Source organism: Vigna radiata, chromosome 7 (genome assembly GCF_000741045.1).
Source record: "Vigna radiata var. radiata cultivar VC1973A chromosome 7, Vradiata_ver6, whole genome shotgun sequence".
NCBI classification, from domain to species: Eukaryota; Viridiplantae; Streptophyta; class Magnoliopsida; order Fabales; family Fabaceae; genus Vigna; species Vigna radiata.
Genome location: NC_028357.1, coordinates 30,337,703 through 30,355,452, shown reverse-complemented (window position 1 = coordinate 30,355,452; position 17,750 = coordinate 30,337,703). Strand labels below are relative to the sequence as shown.

The 17,750-nt window shown below is 27.7% G+C and overlaps 1 protein-coding gene across 1 annotated transcript; it reads left to right on the top strand.

Annotated features, from left to right (window-relative positions):
• Positions 1 to 5,191: 5,191 nt before the first annotated feature.
• Positions 5,192 to 7,613, top strand: LOC106765587 (bax inhibitor 1). The gene is made up of 6 exons (XM_014650265.2): positions 5,192 to 5,382; positions 5,489 to 5,632; positions 5,714 to 5,805; positions 6,785 to 6,971; positions 7,073 to 7,228; positions 7,334 to 7,613. Exons 1-6 carry the CDS (start codon positions 5,275 to 5,277, stop codon positions 7,382 to 7,384), a joined length of 738 nt encoding a protein of 245 aa, XP_014505751.1. The 5' UTR covers positions 5,192 to 5,274; the 3' UTR covers positions 7,385 to 7,613.
• The last annotated feature ends 10,137 nt before the right edge of the window (positions 7,614 to 17,750 follow it).

Genomic DNA, 17,750 nt, shown 5'->3' with positions numbered 1-17,750 from the left:
GAAGTCTGATCCAAGTTGCATATCAAGTTCCAAAGGTTTAAGATCTCTCGGTGAGATCCTTAGTGTTTTAAAATGAAAGTAGGGGCTCAGCCTTGGGAGTCGACGCTTCAATGGTCAATCAAACTCACTTAGAGAGGTTGAACCATGTGGTGAGAAGTAGCAGGAGGTCCTTAGTCTTGGGGGCTCCCAGTATGCCTCAAGGCCCGGAACAGACTAACCTCGTAAGTGTGGCAGGGTGGGGAACCCAAGTTTCATAAGTCACCACGGGTGCAGGACTCGCCATAGCCCGACTATCATTTTAAAGTCCGGACGAGTCAAGTCTAGAAATTAACATGCTTAGGTTGTGTTTCTTAAACTGTTTGATGTGAAGTTGTCTCTTGTATGTTACACGCTTAAATTGAGTTGTATGGTGTTATATAATTAGCTCACTCTTGCATTGCTTGTGTCTGTGTATGTTGTATGTGTTCCTGTTGCGATGATCATCCATTTTTGGATGTGAGCATAGGAGAATGAGGTCTCTATGGAGAACGCTCGGGAGGAGAATGAAGACGCAGCTGCTTAGTTCCCCTAGGAATTCCATAGCTCCTAATGTTATTCAGATATTTTTTTTAGCTCCTGTATTTTGAGAAACTTTAGTATTTCTACATTTTTAATTTTTTCGCATGTGGATGACTGTAATCCTAAATTAAACTCCTTAATTATTCTTGACTGCTTTCCATTATCATATTTGATGACGTCTTTAATTTATATGCATGACGTAAATATTATTGGGATGTCACAATAAACGTAATTTTATGTTATGTTCTTGAATGTAATCACATTAATGTCGCAACCAAAGTTGTGATATGATTAAATATAAATTATACATGAATATGGTGTTAGGTCTATGAAAAAGAAAATTTATTGAAAAATATAATATTAATAAAATCTGAGTTATATACAGTAGACGCACTTGAGTTTTTGAAGGGGCGGTGAAGATTACTTTTCTTCACTGTTTAGGTGCTTTAAAGGTTTGACCACATTTCACATTAAGAAAAAAATTTTATTAAGAATTTTTTTTGACAACTTTTTGATAATGGATGACAGTTTCAGATTAATCAATTTTAAATATTTTTAGAAATAAATTTAAACAAATCAATAAAATAATGACTCTGTTATTAAAAAGTTATTAAAATATATTATCTTTCGCATTATACATATTTAAAGTCTTCGTTATGTTATAGAAATGATAAATAATAAAATAAAATGATTGATGAGAGAACTCATTTATTATTTACAATTTATTTAAATTATAATTGTTTTAACTTGTTAATAATTTAATTTTAGCTTAATTATACAGATTTTTTTTTCTGTTTTATTTTCTTTTTGTGTGGGAAACATTATTTTCATTAATGTAAACCTTTTATATCGAAGGAGTTACTTCTCGATTTTGAATTAAAAACACTTGTTCATATATATATATATATATTATATACCACTAGAAAACTTATATAAAAGAATAACAACTAAATTATCCTAAATTTGATTAGTGAAAGTTAACATTCAAACATCAGAAATTGATATCCATAAAATTTCAACAATTTTAGTAATTGTGAATATGTTTTATCGATTAGAAGGAAAAAAAATATGAAGAAAAGTATAGGGTTTTTTCTCCCCTTTAATAGAAATGATAATGTGAGTCATTTCATTTCATTTTGGTCTAATTCACCAAAGGCAGACTTTACTGGTACTTCTACACAATAAATACAAACTAAATTTATTTTATCTACCTCGCATAATATTTCTCTTCTGAGAATGAACAAAATTAATTAAATTACATTCAACTATCAATTAATTATATTATATTATATTAAAAATATTAAATTATTTAGATTAAAAACTGAAATGTACCTTTTTATAATTTAGTTTTAAAAAACTAAACCTTTAACGTTGTTGTTGAGTTATAACTATTCATTAACTTAAAACTATTTTGTTTTATATTCTTTTACATATTTAAAAAGTTTCTAAAGTTGTAGTCTAGTTTGATCGCAGTTTATTTAACCAAACTTTGGTAATAGTTAATTTGATGGAATTGGACCAATTTTTAGTTAGTTAACTCCATTGAATTTGACCAATTTTTTGTCTCACAAATGGTTAGACATGACTCATCTCAACTTTGGGTTGACTTTGTTTGTCTCGAACTTCGGTCCATGTTGACCTATCTCAACCTTTAATCATGCTTGATGTATCTTAACCTTAGATCGAGTTTGACTCATTTCTACATTTGACTCGACTTGGCCTATCTTAACTTTTGGATAAGATTGACCTTTTGGGTCTTCAATGCAACCCAACCCATTTTAACCTTTGACATATTTCGACCTATCTTAAAGTTGTGTTGTGTGTCAAATTAGAAAACAAATTTTAGTATAATTTAACATAGTACAATTTAGTATAACAAAGACATGATAGTTCAGTTTATTTGAAATAATTTTCAATTAAATTTAGTGCAACTTTTAACCGTATAATTTAATGCAATTCATTTTATTTACCTTTATTTGATAGGTATAAGAAATTATTTATTCAATAATTGTTTTTTCAAGAATTTAAAACACTTGTTTTTATTTAATTAAATTAGTCGGAATAATAAATTTTCTAAATATATGTATTAAAATAAATAATGTTTACAATTTTATAATTTTTATCTTTTAAATATAAGTATGTTAAATTTTTTTATAAAAGATGTATATAACCAAAACAAGAATAAAACTAAATTTTAAATAATTAAAATTGTCAAATTAAGAACTAATGAAATACATTCTCCAAACAAACTTAATCAATAATAAATGTATACAATATTCACATAAGTTGTTATAGACATATTTTAAGACAAATTTACACATTACTTACATGACATATCGTGCTTTATCATTCATATTCTTTTATGGATATTTAAAAAAGATTCCACTTAATATTCTTTATCAATCTTTAAAGTAAAAATAAAAATAATAACAAAACTTAAACCCAATCAAACTAAAAAAAAATTGATATCACTTAATAATAAATTTGTGATTTTTTCTTTTATATATTATTTATTTTTCTTACGTCTATCTTCCTTACCCACTTACATAATGTTTGTGGATCAGATCTGATTATTGTTTGGTTTGTTTTTGAAACTTCCTTTACAGCAATGACTTTACTATTCACACCCCTTTCATGCATTTAAGTGTAAAAGGCTTTTTTCTATTTAACATATTTTCTTAACTATAACAACGAAAAAACACGTCACCAGAAGTAGTTAGTACTATTCTACAAAATCAACCTTCATTGAATATTTTGTATGCGTGTTTAAAAGCTGACTTGTCAACTTGTTATTGGCTAAGACTCGTGGAAGAGTGCTGGCTCAATCATGAATTCCAACACACGCTACCAATTTCCTTTGTCACTGCTTTCTTTGATTTTTCGTATTGGAAGTTCCATGTCGAAATTGTATGGAAGTGTCTGGAAGTCGATTTGGTGAGAATGGATTAGATTTAAAATTTATTTTTAATATTTTTTAATTAAAAATTAATATTTTCATAAAAAATATAAAAAAAATACTATTTCTTGCCTTTGATGTGGGTTATCAATAAATCATAGAAATATATTATACAACCATCAATATGATGTTTTTTCAATACATCATTTGATATGACAATTAATTAGAATTTTTATGGTCAAAATATCAAGTTCTTTTTTGATTTTCATAAAATTAATTTAAATATTTATAAAAATATTTTTGGTGAATTAAACATATTTTAATTACTTTAGTAATCATGACTTTTAAATATACTAAAAGGTCCTAATAGATTATAACATCTTGGCGAGTCGTTACAAAAAATCTTAAATATAAAATTTATTATTTTAAAAATCTTATATTGGAGGAGAAATAAGATATTTATCATAGTGAGCAAGATTCCAACTATAAAAAATATATTTTAAACTATTTTTATAAAAAAAATTTGAGAAATCTATAAAAAGTTTTTTAAAAAGTGATTTATACTAAATTGTTTTGTCGTATTATTTTTTCTATAAATTATATAAGTCAATCTCATAGTTATAACCGTACAGAACGATAATAACAAGAAGACTAATAAATCAAATTGCTGGTTAAAAATGAGTTACATAGATATCTTCATATGAATCAATTTAAATGGCAATGTACGAGTAAGTAAATTATAAGAAACTAAAAAATACTCCAACATAAGGGTAAGAATAATATAAGTATTTTATTAATAATTTAAAATGTACGTATTTTAATAAAATAAGTGGAGATTACTTTTATACGGATATTATATATCTACACTTACTATTATAAAAAGAATTTAATCAAATTCAATCAGGTTTAGGTATAGAGTAAAATAATAAAAAAAAAAATCAAATGATCTATTTTCTTACACCTTTATGGGTTTTATTATTATTTACTCCTTGTATAGTTTTTTTTTTTTTTTTATTAAAGTTCAAGAGCTATAATCTCCACACTTAAGAACTAAGTAATATGCAAACCTGATCAAAAGAAGAACTGAAGAGTCTTTCTTCTTTTATTAACATTACCTTACCCGTTGAATATTCTATAGAATAATGGCATAACTTATTTAATCAATTAAATTTTACTTTATCTACCAAAAAATTATTAAATTACTTTTCGACAACTGACTTTCTATGTAATATAAATGTTTATAGAATTAAATTATTTTATAGTATTATAAAGAGTTACCTCCTGGGTAATTCGTTTGTATAAATTTCATTTATATCGAAACTTTATTTTATTGAATGGAAGTGACTTATTCTTAACGCAGGTATTAATTTATTATGTTCTTCTACTAAGGCAAAGTTATACTACTCATACATTAATATGATATTTATATCAATAGTAATATTCAATTCAAAAATTAAATTAATCATATATAATACAAAAAGAGGATCGTTTTTTTCTTTTATATTTATTTACCTACAAAGCATGGATTTTTTCCTATAAAATTATGTAATTATGAAAATACAAAATAATATTACTTTTAAAAGAAGTTATTACATAGATTAAATGTAACGCGTGTGATTAGATAAGCAACTACGCGCCCTGATGGATGGTGTGGTGTGGTTCTTTCTGGATAGAACTAGAATTTTGGTAGAAGCCGAACCCTAATAAAGAATTAAAAAGAAAAATAAATAAAGAAAGGGCGCCCTATATATAACGGTAAAGCTTTTCGTGTCGATTCAATTGTGTTTGTATTGAGCAAACGATAAGATTCCTTGTTTTCAATGGAGGCTTTCTTCAATTCCCAATCGTCTTCGAGAAGCCGCTGGAGTTACGATACTCTCAAGAATTTCCGCGAGATCTCTCCGATCGTTCAGAATCACATCAAACGAGTAATTACTAATTAACTCGGATTGGAAATTGATTCTGGGTGTGCAAACGGTTAGTCTCATATTGTATGTGTCTTCTGAATCAATTTGGTTGTTTGATTGATTTCAGGTTTATTTTACGTTATGTTGCGCTGTGGTGGCTGCTGCTGTCGGAGCCTTTCTTCATGTATTGTGGAACATTGGTGGTTTTCTCACTACGGTGGGGTCTATTGGAACCATGGTTTGGTTGCTATCGACACCCCCCTTTGAAGAGGTTTGAATGCGATTTTACCCGATTTATGCTCCCTAAATCTTATGCGACGTTGTTCTCACTCATTGTTCTGTGTTTTTTCAGCAAAAGAGGTTGTCTCTGTTGATGGCTTCTGCCCTGTTTCAGGGCGCTTCCATTGGACCTCTGATTGATTTGGCGGTAGCCATTGATCCTAGGTACGAACCTGTTGTTGCTTTTTTGGACACTTCTAATTAATTACTATTGTTGAGAGTCATTGATGCTAAAAATGATTATTTTGAACGTCTTGGCTGTGTCCTTCGCTTATTAGTGGAGCTTATTTGGACCCAGTGACTGCATATGATTTTAATTTGTGGTATATATTTTAATAAGTCACGTTTTTTCTTTGTCACGATGGTCCTGTCAATACTTGTTTAGAGAGAGAGATGCTGAGCGTGCTCTCTCGTTTTTTTCTCTTCTCATTTAGATTGGCGTTTGATGTAGGAGCAAACAGAACTCGTTACGAGGTGTAACATGCCTTTCTTTGTTCTTCTTATTCTGGTTAATGTGCTTTAGATCATATTCTCCAACAGTGCTGTTATCCATATCTGTGTATAATAAATTAATAGCCTGCTTTAAAGTTTACTGTTATTGGTGTAGTCTTCTGATAAGTATCATTGTCTGCCAGGGTTGATTATGTGATTAATAGAATATCGTTACTGTATGCAGATCTTCTTCTGTCATACATACAACCCCAAAATGTTCTTTTTGCCCAATAGTTTGTATGAGGAGTGTTAGCAATACAATAATAACAATAATACTGTTCTTAGTTAAAATTTATGTGAGGACCAATAGTTTAGGAATGAGACGTAATACTTGTTTAATTCTGCACCCAACCACACAGGATCTGTGTTAAACAAGAAGCTACTGAGAGTTGCTTCTGCATTCTTTGCTCAATCGATGTGAATTACTGGCTTTACCTTGGTCGATTATGTGTAAGAAATCAAACTAGGAGAAATAGGTTTGAAAGAGTGTGTTGCAACATGCAAGCGTTTTGTCTTGTGATACCATTCTCTACCTTACCCTCTCACTTAAACCTTTTTCTGAAGTTAAATGTTATGTGATAAATGGGCAGTTGCTTCTGTGTCTAGTTTATAGTTTTGGATGCTGGTTTGACACTTTTGTTCCATTCTCCAGCCTTATCTTTAGTGCTTTCGTGGCGACTTCCTTGGCTTTTGGCTCTTTCTCTGCGGCAGCTTTAGTTGCAAGGCGTAGGGAGTATATCTACCTTGGTGGTTTGCTTTCTTCTGGGCTGTCCATCCTTATGTGGTTGCACTTTGCTTCCTCTATCTTCGGTAGCTCAATAGCGCTCTTTAAGTTTGAGGTAACTATCAATTTAATAGTATGACAGATACATAGAAAAATCCTTCTATATTTTCTCGAGTTCTGTATTATTTTCGGTGTACTTATTTGCATTTTTTGCAGTTGTACTTTGGGCTTTTGGTATTTGTAGGCTACATCATAGTAGATACCCAAGAAATTATTGAGATGGCGCACTTTGGTGACCTGGATTATGTGAAGCATGCATTGACACTGTTCACTGATTTGGCTGCAATCTTTGTGCGAATTCTTATTATAATGGTAAGTTGGACTGGTGAATGGTTTTCTAATATTCTATTGGTTTTCTTTTTCTGTTCCCTACCTTTGAATTGGTGTTGAAACAAGGTTTCCGTTATCCTTTCACAGTTGAAGAATTCAGGCGAGAGAAATGAGAGGAAGAAGAAAAGGAGAGATTAAGTGACTGACTGACTGGGCTTGGACAACTCTACACTGTCTTAGATCATGGAGAAACAAAGAAAACATAGTTGTTTGTATAGCTTTTGTTGTTGCCCGTGTGTAGTTAGTTAGCTAGCCATGTGTTTACTTCAATGGTAAATAAAATGTCAGGATTTCTTTTAAACATCTTAATTTTTGTATCACTAATAAGCATAATCTATCGTATAATATGATATCACTTTTTGTTTAAGCAATAAGCAGTATGCTGGGTTTTGAAAAACCTTAGGTCAATTAGATTTTACGGTTTTGTTTAACACAATGAGGGAAAGTGTTATCTCATTGATTTGAGAATGACATCATCGTCATATTTTGAAGCATTAAGGATGTGCTGCTACTCTCGCAGACTAGATTGGAATTTCAGGTAGACAAAACAAAAAAATTGAGGTTGATCAGCATTCTGATGCAGTAAAACATAATATTTACCTGGTTTTGTTATTCGTTTCTGTGTCGTCATTATGAATTTATTTAATATATTTCGGGTCCTTATATATTTGAGCATCTAACGAAGGGTGAAAGGAGGTGAAATGGCATAAACCAACTGTAGTTTGAGGAGTTTGAGGGGGAAAATTGGATGTAACGCCACAAAGTTTCTTTTATTTCATAATATTTTGAATAAAGTGCTAAATCCAATGCCATTTCACCTCGATTCATCCAAAGCTAAAAGCAGAATGCTTATCTATACATATAGTTCATCGTTTCTTTTCTTTTCTTCAGTTTTCAAAATCTTATTTGAAGTAAGACAAATAAAACCTTAAAATTGTTTGAAAATATCTCGAGTCAATAATATTTCGCTATGTAAATTTGAAGTCAAAGTTTACCTCATGGAAAGTTATTTATTATTGCATCAATGAACATGATATTTGATAAGAAAAACAAATAAACAAAGGGCCAAGTCAAAATTATTGAGAAGATAAAGAGAATATGACTAGTCAGACATATAATAAGCGAGTAAAACTGAATTTTCTGAAAAGATGATAAACTAAAATATAATTTATTGAAAAATCATATGCAGATAAAGTATTGCCATGACAGCTAATGTGATGGTGCCATCACCACTTAATAGTTACATTTGAAGCTGGGACAAGCTGTTAAAGAAGAAAAGTGTATCAACCAAATTAATTAATTCTTTGTTTAAAGAATAATAAGTAGAATTTGAAAAAATAAAAACCAAAAACCTATTAATATTTTCTTAATTTTGATTCTTAATAAACAGCATAATGTGTTTAATGAGTTGAACAAATTAAATTTATTGAGGACCAAATCACTAGGAGGCTACTTCACATGGGAAAATAGGTTTCTTTTGTGTATGTTGTTTGTCTTTTCACTTACTTCCTTCTTATATATTTGGTTGTTGGGTTGGTGGGGTGTAGTTTCTTATTGTTATTACCTTTGTTTAGTTTTTTATTTCTTTATTTGATCTATGGTTTTCTCCCTTCTTATAACCATTAATGAACAAGTCTTTTTAATATATTCTTCTCTTGTATTACATTTAATAATCACAAATGAGAAGAAAAGCTTCTATTTTATGAAACTACATCTTTCAGTATCAAACTATTACATAAATGAGTATAAAAAAGGGTTAAATATGTTTTTCGTCCCCCAACTATTCGCCGTTTTTGTGTTTAGTCCCTCTTTCAAACTATAGTACAATTTAGTCCTTCAACTTTAGAAAACTCTGGTTTTAGTCCTTTTTACCAAATTTTTGTAACTTTATTTGTTATTTCAAACGCGTTTCTCAGTTAACATTGAAGCAAAAATGNGTCAAACAGTGTAAACAATCCAAATGCTATAATGTAATGTGCTTGAAACAGCAAATAAAGTTTAAAAAATTTGGTAAAAAAGACTAAAACCATAATTTTCTAAAATTGAAGGACTAAATTGTACTATAGTTTGAAAAAGGGACTAAACACAAAAACGGCCAATAGTTGGGGACGAAAAACATATTTAACCCTATAAAAAAAGTTTGTTGTTTTAAAATTTTAAAATTATAAGATTTTATGCTTTCAATTTTTGTGTCAAAAAGTTATGGTCATGATTTGATTGCTTGTTTAGAGTTGTAATTTTAGGTTTAATATTGAGTAAACGGTTCTATTGCCTTTGATCATGCAAAGACTATGCAGATGAATCATTTTGGATTTAAGTGAAAAAGTTAAATATATATTTAAAAATAATTTTAATGAATAATTTTTTATTTAATGTGAAACCATTATCACTTATTCCTCAAGAGAATTTTGTTTGAAACTCATTGTTTTATGTCTGTGGTCTGACCCTTTCGGAATTCAAATTCCGACCACAGAGAACTTTGTCCCTTTTAGCAACAGCTTGTAAAGGAAGGATAAACTTGTTTGTGGAAGTTTCCAAAAATGAGTTATGTTGTCTTTTGTTTTGATATGGGTTCACATGGTTTTGATGTTAGAAAAATAAAATAAATTAGGATATGGGATGTCACATGGACACCTTTCAATGCTTCTAATTTTCTGGATATTTCCCATTCAGTAGTTTTATGATTAAACTACTTTTTATATTCTAATAATATGCGATTGGATAGATTTTTTTTCGTTAAGGTTTTGTACATAAATATAATTAATAGTCTTTTTTTAGTTTTAAATTTTGAAGCCGTTATATGATAAACTACAATATAATATACACATATTGAATGAATGATTACTTATTGTTTAAATTAAATTTGATTCAACAATCTATATATTTATCTAATTTCTATTTTTATTCTAAAATGAGATCATTAGCTTTAAGAATGAAAAAAAAAAGTAATTCTATTGAATTTATATTATTTTATATTTGTATAACTATTTAGTATTCAGTATTTGATAAATATATTGTTTTAAAGTGTTCAGATTCATTGAAAGTTCTGATTCCGTTTTCAAAAATCACTTATAAATGTCATGAACAGGATTTCATCTATTATTGAGTCTATTAATGATTAATCTTTATTGAAACCTTGATTAATATTTTTTTTATGAGACCGCCTTTCCAACTCACATTTAAATTGTAAATAATATTTCAATTTATTGTTTGTATAAAAATGACAACATGTTGATACTATTATGAATCAATAAATTGTACCAAAATTATTTATTATTATTATTATTATTATTATTTACCATTAATATTAAATTAATTGTATCTCATTATTATCAAATTCGAAAATTAAGTTGGTGGAATCTCTGAAGAATGTGGTAGAGAACATACAGAAAAAGAGAAATAAGGGAGTGTAATTAGTAAAATGGGTGCAGCAACATGACAGGAAATAAAAAATCGGCCCGTGTAATAGATTTAATTAAAAAACGAACTCGAAACCTCAATCTTATTACCTTGTAAGGCACGTGTCCTTAATTATTAATATCCATAAAAATTCCGACAATTAATTTAAGAATAACAACTCTCATTTAATATGAAAATAACAATGAAAAAAAATCAAATAATCATAGCTTTAGTTGTTTTCAAGCGAGACAATATTATGTACCATAATTCACTACCCAGCTTCATTATTTGTTGATAATAAAAAAATACTTCCATTATTTGTCCCAAATTTTCCACACAAAGATCCCATGAATTTATACAAACCAATTAAATTAAAATATACACAAGATAAATATATTTATGTCATAAATAGATAATTTTATCATAAGCCTTTTAATAGTTATACTTTTAATAGATAATTTTCAATGTGTTTTGTCCTCACTCGTACACTTTCAGAGAAAATTTTTCAAAAGGTTACTCATTTCCTAAATTATATGAGTAGTCAAATCAATTCTTTTAAGTTATCTTTCAACTATATAGTCTCACACATATATAGTTTCTAGATCCTCTCATTTCGGTGTATGTTTGATTCGTCCATGTGTCCTTTTTACCAGAAACCTGTCAGGGACTGCACTATGTACCTCTCGCACACAATCACTCTCCGTCCTCCTCAATGCTGAAGGATACAATACTTAAGATATAATTTTTCTTATTTATGTTAGAACTAATAACTGCATTTAAAGTTTTTTTTAATAGATAAATAAAACAAAAAAGAACAATAGTTATTTTTAATTAATTGTTAGAAGATAATCAGAGAAAAAAAAAAGCTCGAGACGGAGCCATAGATTAAAACGGTGAGTTTGATCATATGATTGAATGAGACGCTTAGGATTTAATATGAAAATATGTTTATTATATATAATGGGGCAGGTAAAGTAATTAAGTTTGATGTGGTGAAAATCCATTGCTTAACCGCTAAGCATCCATAAAAAAAAATAATAATAATAAATAGTTATAATAGACATACGTCAATTTGTTGTTGATATTGGACAAAATGGAAGTCTAATTGACTTTAATTATATTATTAATCACTTTGAAAGAGTATAGCTAGTGTCTAAAGAAATGAATAGTCACATTTTCTTAGGAGAACCACATTTCCTATGCTATACGTAAACTTACAAATACCTTTATCATATACTTTATTGTCTTTCTTTATGCATAAATAATGCATCATTGTCTTTCTATCATATACTACAACTCAATCTTTTATTACAAAAAATTTAATGCGATAATGATGTTTTACAACAATAAAAAAATCTTATAAGTGTTATCACATCTCTGATTGGATTAAACTTTAAATTTTTCTTCTACAATTTTTAATACACAATTACGAAAGAAAACTTTGTTGTTTAAATTTCCTTGGCTGAAATTCAAACATGCGTGAATAATGAATGCATATAATAATTTTTCAACCAATTTAGCAAATTCTTCTGTCAACCGTTTAATGAAGGTTTCTTTTTTCTGTTATATATTTTATTCATTCTTTTAGTAGCAATAACAAATTATTATCTTGTATTATTAGTACTGGTGAATGGATTAGGTTGAGTTTAGTATCATTTTTAATCTAATTTAAATCGGTATTTTTTTAGTTGAATTTTAGATTAGATTTGTCTGTATTAAATAGTTTAATTAAATCCAATGTAATTATGATCAAGTTGAATGACCTCATTGATTGAGTGATTAAAAATTTGTTATCAAAGTTATATATAAGAGAATCCTTTTTTACATAATTTTTGCTTTTATTTTACTCTTTATAATATAATTGTTAATTGATTTTTCTAAAATTTTAATTATGAACTGACTTTTTTAAAATAATCACTATTTTGAAATATTTTGTATAAAATTGTCATATATTTATTTTTTAATTTTTTTTATTATATTGATAGTTTCTAATGCTAACACTTATATATTTATTACTATTTTCATTATTTATATATTAACTTAATCAATTTACATATATTATTAATTTATAATACAATACAAATATTTAAATAATAGTCTTTATAATTTAAGAAAAATGTACTTAAATGTTTTTTAATTTTTATAACACAACAACTTATGACATAAATTAAATAAATATTCTTAAAATACTTTGATATCTAAACACTAATTATAAATACATTTTATAACTCAATATCCAAAAACATGACACAAGAATTAAACACATACTTTAATAGCATGCTAGGTATGAAATATTTATTAAAATTATTTATTATATAGTAAAATTATTAAACATGTAACATTGGGTTGGAAGTATATTGATTAAATAGTCGATAAAGTGGGCCGACAACGTAGAAAACCAGGCTAGGGCTTCTCCTTTCAGTGAGGTGGAGAAAACCCGACACCATATGGAGTCGCTCGTGGTGTACAATGCTATCTGGTTCATGAAATCTTGATGTGCTCGCTCGGGTATGTAGAGCCATCATACTTGTCAAACAAAGTGGCAGTGATCCTTACTTGTGGCGAAGCTTCTAACTTGGACGGTTCAGTTTGACTCCTCCTGTCAAATGATCTCAACATTAATTAATTATTTTTAAAAATAAAAATTGTAATAAAAAACATATATTATCAAACATTCATTGTAAAAAAATGTATTTTGTTTCTTCAACTTAAATATTTGGAAATAATTATAATTATATCAATTTCAAGTCAAAATTGGATAAAAATAAAATAATTATATAAAATATTACACATTATATATAAATAAAATTTCACGATGATCGAAATATCTATTAATTTTTCAAACATTAATAAAATAAATTTGATTAAACTAAAATACATTTTTTTTAAATTATAAAAAGAAAATAAATATTCAACTTTGAAAATATTTCAATTGTCTCTTTACTTCCTTTATCTAAATTTTAATGAATACTCTTTTACTTATAAAAATTATAACACATCGTTTAAATTAAATCACATATAAAAACAATATCAAACAAATAATAGTTCTGATTTTGCAAATTTTCCCTGAATTATGATAACAAGATTCATGACAAGAACATTAGATTATCATATTATAGTAAATAAAATGTTTACATACAATTATCGTGATAATAAAATTACATTTATGAGAATGAATTAGAAAATAAAAATAATTTTATAAAAATTCACTAAAATAATATTCAATATGAAAAAAATAAATAATAAATAAAAATATTTTTAAAAAATGTATATATAATAAGATGAAAAATACTTTTGAAATCTAAGAAAAGTTTTTAGAAATAGAATTATTTGAGCTGTTAAATGATAATGAAAATTATTTAAAAAAAAAATTATTCATATAAAACAAAAGTTAAAGATAAAAGAGTATAAAAAATATAATTTTTTATATTACTCATCAAAATATTTGAACATAACAATATTAAGAAAATAATATGTAATTGTTTTAATATGAAAAGTAGTTTAAATATGTGTGAATTATGTGATATTAAACAAGAGAAACAATTAGAACAGATGAGAAAAAGTGTGTAAAGAGAAAAAAAAATTATGAAATTGAAGACTAAGAATATATATATTATTGATAGTTTAATAATTATTGGTATTTTAATAATTTAAATAGAGATAGGAATGATATTGACAGAGGTGGATGAGGGACATGGTAAGATACGTACATATCCATCTACGGTCTTATATCTAATTGAAAAATTGGATATTATACATATCCATACATAATCAATTAATGTGAAAATGATAATTGATTCAAACAATATCTATAAAAATAGATTTATTTGTCATTTTTACGTGTTTGTAAAAAAGTGTTTCAAAAAGACTTTTTATGTGAAATTGATGTTGTAGTTAAAGATGAGATGCAACTGACTATCAGTTATTTGTATTAGTTATTCAGTTAACGGTTTTGTTATTACTTTCATCTCGATTCTGGTTGCTACAAGATGTTATGAAAGAATTTACCCTCGATTGAGATTCTTGTTAAGGCTTTATCAGTCATTTCCCATCAAAGAAAAAAATATATATTAAAAATAAACTTTATTTAATTCAATCATGTACCTTATCATACCAAATTAATTCACTTCTAGGCAATCCCTAAACCAAAAATAATATTTACATAAAGCTAAATTTATATTTATTTTACTTATGTACTTTATGAAAATGATGTAAAGTATCATTTTCAACAAATGAGACTATATGTATAATATTTATTATGTGATCAACAATATTTTAGATTGAAGCTTAAGAAATGTGATATAATTGTTTATAGACTAAATGTAAGTAATGAAAATTTTTTAATTTCCTGTAATAAAATATATTTTATTTGTTATTGTATAGCTACGGTAAATTTTACTTATTTTTAATATTATTGTTGTATAATGATGATTTTCACGAATATAGTTATAAGAACAAGTATAGAAGTATAGTTGTAATTATAAAAAATCATACATAAATAATGTAATAGAGGTGTTTGTTTTGAAAGACATTATTATATGTATGCGTATATATATTATTGTTTTATAAAATCGAGTGTCTTTTGGGTGGTATGAAAAATTGTAAATGTATATGGATTTTAAGTATAAAAGGTAGAATTATGTATAAAAAAATGTTTGTTATCTAAAATAAATAATAAATAATGCTAGACATATTTTAATTAATTTATATTATGACAAAAGATATTTTGTACTCACCGTAGAGGAAAATTTTGAATTATGTTTATTTTTTTTAAAGTTTAAGACGGTGACTAAGAGAAGTTTAAGGTTTTTTACTTGTATATATATATGGATGGATCTAAATGGTTCTAATAGTATTTTATATATTACGCTATTATTATTGCTGTTAGCTTATTAATATTGATTTGATGATGATTTAATTCTAATTAAATAATTAAATCGTAAATTGATATCTTAATCACCGGTATGATTAACTCTAGACTGACACTGCGTGAAATTTGATAATTTTTAAAATTTTGAGTCGTATATTATAAGATTGAAGATATGGGTAAAAGGTTTTGTACCCCTGAATTGAGTGTGATATAATATGAAAATCTGTAACACATGTGCGCACTATAATGTTTGAAAGAATGCGAAATTTGTCCCCATTTAATTAGTATTATCCGTATAATCAATATATACTTTATTAACACACAAATAGGCTTCATACAATGTTTCAAAGGTTAGACCAATTATTAATTATAAATAATAACCATCATTTCACAAAAATGTTATATTTCAATCTAAATTATGCATCTTAGATCCACCTACTTATCTTTCCCTCTATCTTATTTTCTTATTAATATGATTTTATTATCATCATTAATTTAGTTTCACTCTTGTTGTTTTCATAAAGGTTTGTAATCGATCTTATCGTTTGTAACCCTTCTATTGTTGTTTTATGTTTTTATCTGCTTCACAATATACATTATATTGTTAATTTATTTTATTTGTTTTTTATTTTTTGTGTTAATTTGCTCTTTATTTTATATGGGGTTGTTAGCTAACCTTTTTGTGTTTGATCTTTGTTGTGCGAGTGTTTACACGTGGATGGGAGTGTGAAATTATTATTAGGATAAAATAAGTCTCATCTTTTTATTTATTTTGTTTAGTTTTAGACTCTAAAATTGAGAGAGATTATTATTATTAGAAAAATTGTCCGTCTATTCTCTATTTTTTTATGTTTTCCTTTTGTATTTTAAGGTTATACAAAATTATGAATATGTTATTTTTAGTTAATGATTTTTAGGATATATATATATATATATATATTATAAAGTTATAAATATTAATTTTAAGAAATTTTATTTTTAAAGTTATTTAAGATTATAATGACTCTATTTAATTTTTTGTGATAAAGTTATTCGATCTTGACCTTAAGAGTTAGAATTGTGGGATTATAAATACAATTTCATTTTTGATAGTTGTATGGTGGGATATCTCCAGCGGTCGGTTTCCAGACGATCTGTCAAAAAGATAATAAATCAGTCATCATGTCACATAATGATATCCAAATAGAGATATCATCAAATAATATCCAAATAGAGATATACCCAACGTATCAAATAATATCCAAACAGAGATAATATCAAAACATATCCAAACAGAGATATGTCAAGTAAATTTGTTTATATTTTATTCTGTTTATATTCTACTAATCTTATGTCAATCCAAAGCCTATAAATAAAGGACTAAGGACTCTAAACAAGGTACGCACATTTTAGCATACTCTCTGCTATAATCACTTTGCCATTCTCCCAAACTAAGCACTACGTTGCTTAGGATTGAGGAACATTCTACCATCGACGCCTAACTTGAGCGTCGGAGTGCCTTTTCAGGTACCTCCCCCCCTCGGCAAGAGCTTGAAGATCACCGAACAGTCAAGGCTAAAGCGAAGCATACGGTCAAGATCTAGGAAAAGCGAGTAATCCGATCAATCCAAGCATCAAAAAGCGGGAAAGCCACGTCAGCCAGGTCAGTCTCTCGGTCCCCAAAAATATCTACCGAAACATTTTGGTGCCCACCGTGAGGCCGGGGGCATCCCATTGAAAGTCACGAGGAACCAAGACAAGCGCTCGGTATCAACATCATTGCTTCAGATCAACACGAGGAATTTTCAGCAAAACAAAAGCTACACAACATGGGTCATCATCTTTACATCACAAGACACTAAAGCGGTTACTAAAGCCGTTAAATCTTAACCGACCGGTCTCAATATATCTCTAATATTATATCACTTGTAGATTACTAAAGCAGTTACTAAAGCCGTTAAATCTCAACCGACCGGTCTCAATTAAATCTTGGATATCTTACAGATCACAAAAGCAGTTACATGCTCATCCAGTTTATATCACTTACAACTAGTTACCTCAACATTTTACGTTTATCCAAAGAAGGCCNGGACCCAATGCGTCTTGACGCCTTATGGACGACCAAGTCCACCCATACGAAGGCCTAGACCGAACGTGTCTAGACGCCTTACGTCTATCCAAAGAAGGCCAGGACCCAACGCGTCTTGACGCCTTATGGACGACCAAGTCCACCCATACGAAGGCCTAGACCGAACG